General features: G+C 45.2%; 1 protein-coding gene across 3 annotated transcripts in view; it reads left to right on the top strand.

The window, feature by feature from the left end:
• The first annotated feature begins 3,128 nt into the window (after positions 1-3,128).
• The window catches only part of DRD4 (dopamine receptor D4), a 174,290-nt gene continuing 166,872 nt past the window's right edge, over positions 3,129-10,546 (top strand). The window contains exons 1-2 of one of the 3 annotated variants that reach the window (XM_063944788.1): positions 3,129-3,919; positions 9,173-9,285. In XM_063944788.1, the coding sequence (XP_063800858.1) occupies positions 3,680-3,919; positions 9,173-9,285 (353 nt within the window). In that variant the 5' untranslated portion in view covers positions 3,129-3,679. The remainder of the gene's footprint in view (positions 3,920-9,172; positions 9,286-10,546) is intronic. The other 2 variants (XM_063944789.1, XM_063944787.1) reach the window with 2 other exon arrangements.

Raw genomic sequence — 10,546 nt, 5'->3', positions numbered from 1 at the left:
AAATTGTTAGCAGATGGGCAAAACCATGTGCACTGCAGGGGGGGGCAGATATAACATGTGCAGAGAGAATTAGATTTGGGTGGGTTATATTGTTTCTGTGCAGGGTAAATACGGACTGCTTTTCTTTTACATTGCAATTTAGATTTCAGTTTGAACACACCCCACCCAAATCTACTCTTTCTGCACATGGGGCCTAATTCAGACTTGATCGTAGCGCACGATCAGTTTACTCAGACATGCAGGGGGGACACGCAGGACAGGGCTAGTCCGCCCCGCATGTCTGGCTCTGGCCCGCCGCACAAGTACAATAGCATCGCACAGCAGTGATGCTTTTGTACTTGACGAGTAGTTCCCTACCAGCACAGTTCCTGCACACTGGCAGGGAGCTACTCATTGCTGTCCGGGTCGCAGCGGCTGCGTGTGACATCATGCAGCTGCTGCGGCCTGCCCCCGCACAGTCCGGGCACGCCTCCGTTGCCCTGATCACGCCCCCTAAAACGGCGGGCAAACACTACCGGCCCGCCCCCTCCCGCCCAGCGACTGCCTCTACCTGTCAATCAGGCAGAGGCGATCGCAGGGCTGAGATGGCCGTCAGCTGTCTGGCATGCGTCGGTGCACTGTGGCGCTGGCGCATGCGCAGTTCAGACCTGATCGGCTGCTGTGCGAAAACGCACAGCAGCGATCAGGTCTGAATTAGGCCCTTGGTTTTGCCCATCTGTTAACAAATTTGCTGCTGAGATCAGGTCTGAATTAGGCCCCCTGTAGGAAAATACGTACATCATGAAGACTCCAAATTATATTTTTTATGTGCAGAGTTTCTGCCATTCTTTTTTTTTTTTTTTTAAACACTGTGGTCATAACCCTCTTGTGCCGCAGATATTTTAGCGGAGAGTGCAGTGGATATAGGCATTTTCTATATATTGGTGCTGGAGTGCACAGGAACGCTTTTGTCCCATGGCCCATGCATTTCCTCCTCCTGGAAACTGTCACCTGACAAAAGACCATATTAAACATCACTGGATTGGAAGGGTTAAACTAATCTCCATCTAAAATGTGCCTGTTCCCATCACTTAGCACAGAGGGCCCCTCATCCACCCTCCCTTCTGCTTTTCATTTTGCGCTGATCACACCTTCCCCTCGTAATCACAGTGGTTGTAAGGACGGGAAGGGAAAAAATCCGGCAGCTTTACCAATAATAATACTGCCTAATGCCCCATTCATGTGTTCTCCTCTCACTCCTCTGCACTTTAACCCTGTGTTCTCTCCTCTTCTCCCTCACAGGACCTTGCTTTCACATAACATGCCCAGCATTTGCCATATGAACATTAACCCTTTTCTTCCTTGAATGCGCTACTTGTATTCTAGACTAACCTCTTCAACAAAAGCTACCACACTCCTGTGACTTTATTATTATTATTATTATTATTATTATTATTATTATCATCATCGTCAGTATTAGCTTTTATAAAAAAAAATTTGCAGTGCCATACAGTACAAAAATATAAAACCAGGACAACTGAGCACGCTGCGACCTAGCAATGCGGAGAAGAGATGTTACTATACATTTCAGCGCCGCACACACTGCATGATGCACTGTATGACGGTGCAATGTATCATTACATGCTGCATGTAACGATACCGTGTCACCCGTGGAATTGTGCCATTAGACATTCAGTACATTCAATGGGAAGATGCGACCACCCAATTCATCAAACAATGAATTGGGTGGAAATGGGGGACCACACTATACAATGGTCGGTGCGATCCATCACAGATCACAACATCGTCTGATATATTATGTAGGGTGGGATGCACCAACCTTTAAAATGTGTCCAGACCTCCGGCCAAAAGACGTTTGAGTTTTGGCCACTTACTGCATATAGGGGGTCATTCCAAGTTGATCGCACACTGCAACTTTTTGCAGCCTGTGTGATCAACTAGACGCCGCCTATGGGGAGTGTTTTTTTGCACAACAGGGATGCGATTGCTTGTGCAGTCATGCTATGCTAAAAAAGTTTTGTGCAGAACAAGACCAGGGTATGAGTTACTTACCCTGTGCGATGGTAAGTTACTTACCCTGTGCGATGAATTGACGTCAGACATCCGCCCTCCAAACGCCTGGACACACCTGCGTTCGCTGCACCACTCCCCGCACCACTCCCAGAAAACGGTCAGTTGACGCCCCGGAATGCCTTCCTCCTGTCAATCTTCATGCGGTCGCCACTGCGACCGCTTCCTTCGCTAGCAGCGTCGCTGCCTGGCAACGGCCATCGCCAGGCAACGACGCAGCTGCGCAATGTGGCCGCAGCGCATGCGCAGTTCCGACCTGATCACACGGCTGCGACGAAGTGCAGCATGCGATCGGGTCGGAATGACCCCCATAACCCCAGTCCCGGAATCCAATAGATTCCGGGGCTTGAATGTGGTGGTTCTTTTGAATTTTCTCGTCAGCCAAGTGCGTACCAAGCCTTAGGACAACAAATATAAGGGGTCTATTCATGAAGCAGTGAAAACAGTGGAGAAGTGAGCCCGTAGTAACCAATCAGCTTTGACGTAATATTTATCAAGTTCATGCTACAAAATTATACATAGCAGGTGATTGGTTGCCATGGGCAACTTCTCCACTCTTTTCACTGCTTTATGAATAGATCACATACTGTAGTAGCAAATGTGCCCATAATACTGAAATATAATATATACAAATGTATACACTATAACCACATCGTCTTGTGAATTAACCTCTACCTTGTCAGAGCAAATTTACAGCCTAATCCTCATGACATGCCACGTTTGCAGAGCACATATCAGTCAAATGCTTTGTAAGAAAAGTAATTTCACAGAATACAGCTAAATTGGGTTTACTTGTAACCTTTCCTTCCAATGCAGGTTTATGTGTTCCTAATACTTCCTCCATCCTGTCCTTACATTAGATTTATCATTACATTGCACTTGCTATTATAGACAGCCCAGATGCACAGGCAGAGGACCCAGGTGACAGAGAGACTCCCTCCCAGTGCTGCTGTCACATTCACAGCTAACCTAAGCTGAGCTTTGTGTTGGGATGTGAGCAGTTCCGATCTCTCTCTGCTGATTGGTGCAGCTCCCGGACAAACCCTCTCTACCTTAATCGGCTTTCTTCTGGAAACGACCCACTTGCAGATTAATCACCTTGGGATCATTCCGTTCCTCACAAAGAAGGGAGGGCAGAAGAGTTCCTCTGCATGCAGCAACCTGTGGGGGACCCCAGCAAATATCCCCCTCTTCTGCCTTCTTCACTGCTTCGGAGGTGTGGACGCTGGTGGAGTGGATACAGCATTACTATGCATGCAGATGTTGTGTCATTATGGTCTTAGAAGCCACTTTTGAAGACACATATGACGTCATCACAAAGGAAATGCTTAGGTTTAGGAACTTTAAGCCCTTGGTTACAATAATAACAAATGGAGGTCAGATGTGAAGTCCTCTGTGCTGTTGCTGTCTATTCAAGGACAAAGTACTTTATGACTTTTCTGGGGAGAAGATCACTAGAAAACCAAGAGAAATAGATGAATTCTCCATGGAACACACTGCTGCTCTCTCCAAAAGACGAAGGGAAGAGAGGGAGACTGGTAAAGGAAGGCTCTCTGCCTGGTGCACGCTATTCTGCTTTCATGGGACAGTGTAGTGCTGTGACTGCACCATGCTCTGGAACACTACCAACCACACTTCTGAGCCCTCAGAGGACACCCAGTATAACTACTGGGCCTTGATACTTGGGCTGATACTGATAGTGTTTATTATCTGTGGAAATGTCTTAGTGTGTCTTAGTGTCTGCACAGAAAAGGCTCTGAAGACAACAACCAATTACTTCATAGTTAGCCTGGCTGTAGCTGACTTACTCTTGGCAGTATTAGTTCTCCCTCTCTATGTGTATACAGAGGTAAGTGACCATGCAGCTACAGTATCACACATGGCAACAGGGACACTATCCAAACACAAGATCTCACTCTAGAAGATGGATATGTATTGTTTATATAACAGTAGCTCTGATTCTCTTATATTTACTTTATATTATAGTAGGAATTGGAGTATTTGCAATTATACAACCTGCATTAGCTAGTTGCATTAATGCATCTGCAGCATAACCTGATTACCTCTAAATGTACTTTGAAATACTTGATTTTAGCCTAAACTCCAGTTTTATGAATGCATGTGAATAATTTGGTATGTATATATATATATATAAAGGTGCATATTTTGATCCTCAATGGCAAGTGCCCAAATCATACTTTCTCAAAGACCAGCGGTTAAAAAAATAAAATAAAATAAAAAATGTTTTACATTAGATTGCATTGTCATTGCATTGCATTGCCAAAGGTAAGTATTGGTGTCACTGTTAGGGTTAGGGCCTGGAGGGGGTTAGGGTTAGGCACTAGAGGAGGGGGTTAGCTGTGGCCATCACCCCCAGAGTCTTAGCCCTAGCCGCTTCCCTCAGAGTTTTAGCCGGAGCCACCACCCTAGGTGGGTTAGAGTAGGGGGCAGGTGAGAGGTAAAATAATTATTCTGTCCCCTGTCGGCATTCTCAGTGTTGAGATGCCGAGGTCGGTCATGTGACCGCTGGGATCCCATTCCGAACCCGTATTAAAAACCTAATGGGAGAATACTTACCTGAACTAACAGCATACTTGCCTACCTGACCCTTTCCATGAGGGAGAAAATGCTCTGTTCCCGGACTTTCCTGGTAATGTATGATTGCCATCACCTGTGGTGAAACACCTTTCTTATCAATTAACTAGCTCACCACAGGTGATGGCAATCATACATTACCAGGAAAGTCCGGGAACAGAGCATTTTCTCCCTCATGGAGAGGGTCAGGTAGGCAAGTATGACTAACAGATGTACATACCTCCCAACATGACCCTCTCCAGGAGGGACAGAATGCTCAGCTTCTGGACTTTTCTCTTAATTTATGATTGTCGGCACCTATGTTGAACAGGTTAATGGATAAGAAATGTGTTTCACCACAGGTGATGACAATCATAAATTAAGAGAAAAGTCCAGGAGCAGAGCATTGTGTCCCTCCTGGAGAGGGTCATGTTGGGAGGGGTGTAGTACTGGTGACCGGCGGTCTCCTGACCGCCGGTCACTTTACCGACGCCGGGATCCCGGCGGGGAGGGGCGAGTGCAGCAAGCCCCTTGCGGGCTCGGTGGCGACCTGCGGTCGCCACGGGTTCTATTCCCACTCTATGGGTGTCGTGGACACCCACGAGTGGAAATAGTCCCTGTTGGTCGGCATGCCGACCATCGGGATAGTGAGCCGTCGGGCTCACGGAGGAGGTCATGTGACTGTCGGTCAGCTGACCGGCGGTCACATGAATACCACCCGTTGGGAGGTATGGATGTGCATAATGTATAACCTGCATATTTACAAACCACGTTTATATACATTTACTGACTTTAACAGTTACAAAATTTGCACTAATACGTAGATAGCAATAAAACATTTGCTTCTGTTGTGTAACTTCAAGTAGATGCATAAAAGCTAATTGCTTAATTTGTTGTTACTTTCCTATGCAAAAAGGAACCCTAATGTGTTCCATGTCCTTCAGTAGCCTTAAAATAAAATCGAGTGGTTTGTGTCTCAAATATCCTAGTTTGACAAATTCCTTTGTTGCATACAACTCTTCATGTAAAGCAAATTGCATCTTTCCATTACAATGTTACAAAAATGGAAAAGCTGTGTAAATGTACAGTCTATTATGTAGAAAATTAGGAAAATCATAGAAAATAAAATAATTTAAGTTGTTTTTTTTTTCATTTAGTCTGAAGGTAAAATTATAAAAGGCAGGTATGACAAAAGCTGCATTATAATATTTGTGATGTCATAGTCCCTGCAGTTGCATACAGAGATAAAGGCTTTGCTGTACAGTGTATTTATTAGGTGGGTCCGTACTTGTAAGAACTTTTGTACTGTACATTTTAGCGTAGCAATAAGTAGAAATTTGTAACATTAATGCACAAACTCATATAGTGTTTTTTCACCTAAAAACTGAGTCTAACCTGGGATATTGAACACGGGTTTCAAGCCGTGTAATATACCTTTCACACCACACAAATAACCCGGTATCGACCTGGCACATTGCCGGGTCGACATGGGGAGTTGTGCGGTGTGAAAGGGGAATAGCCGAAATCGCGGGTCGCCTGACCCGGCAATTCAACCCGGGAATAAAGCAGTGTTATACCCGTGTTGAATACCGGGTCAGTGGCTGCGTAAACGGGCTCCCGGGTCGATGCGTCCCGGGACCCGTTTACTACAGCAGGGAGAGGCGACGCGGAGATGATCTCATCTCCAAACGCCGCCTCCGCCCCCGCCCACCACTACTATGGCAAACCGCCCGGCATATTGCCGGGTCGGGGAAGCCTGCAGCAGCTGCCAATGCCGGATCCCATCCGGGAAGGACCCGTTTCCAGTTCCCGGTGGGATCCGGCATTGGCAGTGTGAAAGGGGTATCATAAAGGCTTGAAATCCCGTTCACACCACAGGCTGGACCCAGGTTAGTGGTGGGTCTTCCTTCTGCCGGTGCTTGGAGATGACATCATCTCCAAATGCCAGTGAGTCGGCTCTCTGTATGTTTATAACGAGACCCGGGTGAGATGACTTGGGTCACCCATTTAAAACTGCAGCCTTACCCGACCCTAGTAGCTACCTGGGTCAGATTTTTGGGCACTGGATTGGGATATTTTCCTGTGACCCTTTTCCACTGAGATGCGACCTGGGCTGACCCGATTATTGCAGCAGTGGAAAAGGAGTATAGGTAAATCTATAGCTGTCCTATTTATAAACACAGGAGCAGAGTTTTTCCAAAGTGTGACCTGGCTGATTACATTTTTGCATGAAGGTGGTGAAATGTTAGCAATTCACTGGGAAGTTTCTTTCATGAGGCAGGAGAGATAAGAATCACAGGGGATCAGTATACAACGGAACATTTACCTCTTTTGACTAAGACTACTGCATAAACTTAATGGGCTGATTCAGAGTCGCACGCTGCTGTGACCTCTGTTAGCGTCTTTTGCTGTAGTCTCGACTGTGACTATATGCAAATGCTGGTATTAGCCCTTTCCCTGGCGTTTCCAGTGAGTGAGATGCCCACTTGTAATACTTCCTGGTGCATCTTTTGTGATCATCATCATCAGTTGTACCGTTGAAACTTGCACCAGCCTTATCTGCGCGAAACAGAGAAGACACCCATTTCTTTGGTTTGGGGGTGTTATTCTCAGGAAAACAGTCACAGGAACCTCTGCTTCCTGTTTCTGTTATATTTCTTTGATAACATTGGATTCTTCAGCAAAACAGTGGACACCTGGGAACTGTAGCTATGAGCTTTAGGTATGCAACTGTCAAATAAAAAAATACATATCTGTTTGTGGTTTTTTAATTATGAGATATCCTATATAATAAAAGGCTAACGCTGCTCCTCACCTTTATGGCGGGGGAATCAAGTGTTTTGCGTGCCGGTGGCCACTAGATGGTGCCCACGGAGCAATTTAAGTGTTCCGTCATTTTGACGGGCTGGTAACTAGTATTCTGCATAATACAGTACAGCAACATGGACCAGATTTTAGTAACAGGAAACTGGGGGCTATTTATTATGAGAACCCAGATCGTGGCTCATAGATGTGATGAATGAATCATTTAGATACTATTGGCAGGTGAGCTGACTGATACTGGCCCGGAGCAGTAAAGACTAGCTCAGCACTACATCGGCTAGTCTGTACAGATGTGCACATGCAATCAGCCAGCTTACAGGCTTGTGCATTCGCAATGGCACTGAAAACTTAAAAAAACAACAACAAAAAAACAACCTTTATGCATGAAAGAATCATTCATTTAAAGAATAAAGCATTTTTATTATTATTTGAATTTCTTATCACTGCAGTATATGATAATGAGGCAATAGTGTTATCGCTGAGTAACCCTTTGATGTATAGGATGACATGAAAAATCCTTACAGTAGCACTGGCTAATATGCTCGTTCTCGCTAGTTAAAGGGCTCTTCAGCCGATGATGATGCCCCACTGATGTGCAGATGTTTACATGATAGTAGCCTATCTATAGATTACCGTTTGTAAAATTATTAACACAAAAAGGTAAAAAGAGAATCTGAGGCTCTGGTCCTGAATCAGATGCATGCAGGTCAGCTGCAAGTGGTGGCATCTATTCTGTCGCGCTGCCCCTATCCATGTGCATGTGTAAGTAGCCATCATTGCTATCAGTGCACATTTGCATCAGCCCTGTATCTGGCACAAGAACAGTCAGACAGATCCCTGCACACTGCATAGCCTACAATCCTGCCTATACACACACAACATGGCATGGAGCACTTAGCCAACCTGTGACTGCGCAGTTGCCATCTACTGTGGTTGTACCCACCCAGCTGCATATATAGAAATGTGTACGACTCGCCTATAGCTGCAAAGTTGCATCTTCTCAGATTAGGCGCATTCGCAGTGCAAAAAATTGTAAGATCCATCTGCAAAACGGACTAGCGCCCCCTATGTACATATTCCATCACTGGGGTAAGTTTACTAAAGCTTCTAAAAGTGAAAAGAGGTGATATTGCCCATATCAACCAATCAGATTATGTATTTCATTTCTCTATTGCAGGCATGTCCAAACTGCGGCCCTCCAGCTGTTGAGAAACTACACATCCCAGCATGCCCTGACACAGCTTTAGCATTCTCTGACAGCAAAACTGTGTCAGGGCATGCTGGGATATGTAGTTTCACATCAGCTGGAGGGCCGCAGTTTGGACATGCCTGCTCTATTGCATCCTAGAAAATGATAGACAGAATCTAATTGGTTGCTATGGGCAACACCACCTCTTTTCACTTTTAGAAGCTTTAGTAAAATTACACCACCGACAATGTTATACCATTCTAAATGATTTTACTGGCATTTGTATAAACACAATGACACATTATTATGGAAATGTATATTGTATTAGCATGTATATGGTAAGGACTGGAATGAGAGTAACTTGCTTAAGACACCTACAGAACGTCATATTTTCAGTGATATCTAAAATTAAATTATTATTATTATTATTTACCTTCAATTAATCACATTAACTTTTATAGTCTACTTTTCTTTCAAACCTTTGCCCCTATCTCATTCATGTCTTCCTCATTTCAGTTTCTAGGAGGGGTGTGGACCCTGAGTCTTGTCCTGTGTGATGTTCTTATGACCATGGATGTCATGCTGTGTACAGCCTCCATCTTTAACCTTTGTGCAATCAGTGTGGACAGGTAAGCCCCACAGAGTGGGTAAGGAATATAGACTACCAGTGGCATATCTCTTATGGGTGTAGGATGGCCAATGCACACAGGCACACACCCTGCACACATATTTAATTCCTCGCTAGAGTCCTGCATTGGCAGAAGCGGTGCTGTACAAAGGAAAATGGTGCTGTACAAAGAAAAATGGTGTGGCTGCCATTTTCCCGGCTATTTGTGCATGCACATCAGAAAGATCACTGGGAATAAGATGTGGGCGCCATGTTTTCAGTGACCTGTGCATGCGCAGTAGACTCGGACCAATGACACAGTACTCAGGGCCATCTTAACGTATGGGCATACTTGGCTGCTGCCCAGGGCCCCATAATTCTAGGGGCCTTCAAGCAGGGGCGGGCTAGGCCGGAGAGCTTATTGGGATGCAGGTAGAGAATGCTGCTTAGCTGCTCTGATTGTGAATTACACACAATCAGAGCGGTGAGGTAGCATTCTCTACTTGCCTCGCAGCCTGCAGCTAGACAGTGAATGGCTGTCAGCATGACAATTGGTTTATGGCTTGAGCTATCCACCAATCAGAGTGCTGACAGTCATTCACTGTATGGAAGCATATGGAGAGACGGTGCAGACCGCAGGAGGCATAAGATATGATTTTTTTTTATTGTTATTTATTCCCGTGAGTGGGTGAGTAGAAACCCCAGTTAATTGCTTTGCCCAGGGCCTATAGTGCTGTTGAGATGTTCCTGAGATTACTCACCTGTGCCTCAAGCTAGAAAGGAGGGGCCAGCACAGAGACTGCATGCGGGCCCCCTCCTATCTTACACTCCTGTAGACCACATGAAGTGACAAAGAACCTTTCATAACATCTGCTCTTCTACAGACCTGTCACCTACACACTTGCTTATATAAAATAAATACTGTGGATCTAATGCTTTTTATGTCATTATTTTTCTAACTTTATTTTTTGTTAATGGAGAGTTGGCCCTGAACCAGTAACATAACTAGGGAAATCACTCAGTGTTGTAAAAGATAGCGTGAATATACGTGCCTCATGCCTCAGAGATGATTAGTTCCTAATGACAAAAAAGGTTGCCTCCTTCTTATTCAGATGGTGAGGATTGGTTCACTCTAGGCAGGCATTCCCAACCACGGTCCTCAAGGCACTCTCTTAATGGTGCAGGTTTTAGTGATTTCCAGGCTTCAGCACAGGTGACTTAATTAGTAGCTCAGTTATTTTGATTTAACCATCTGTGCTGCAGCCTGGATATCACTAAAACCT

Source organism: Pseudophryne corroboree, chromosome 11 (assembly GCF_028390025.1).
Source record: "Pseudophryne corroboree isolate aPseCor3 chromosome 11, aPseCor3.hap2, whole genome shotgun sequence".
Taxonomy (NCBI): Eukaryota; Metazoa; Chordata; class Amphibia; order Anura; family Myobatrachidae; genus Pseudophryne; species Pseudophryne corroboree.
This window is presented reverse-complemented; position numbering and strand designations above follow the sequence as displayed.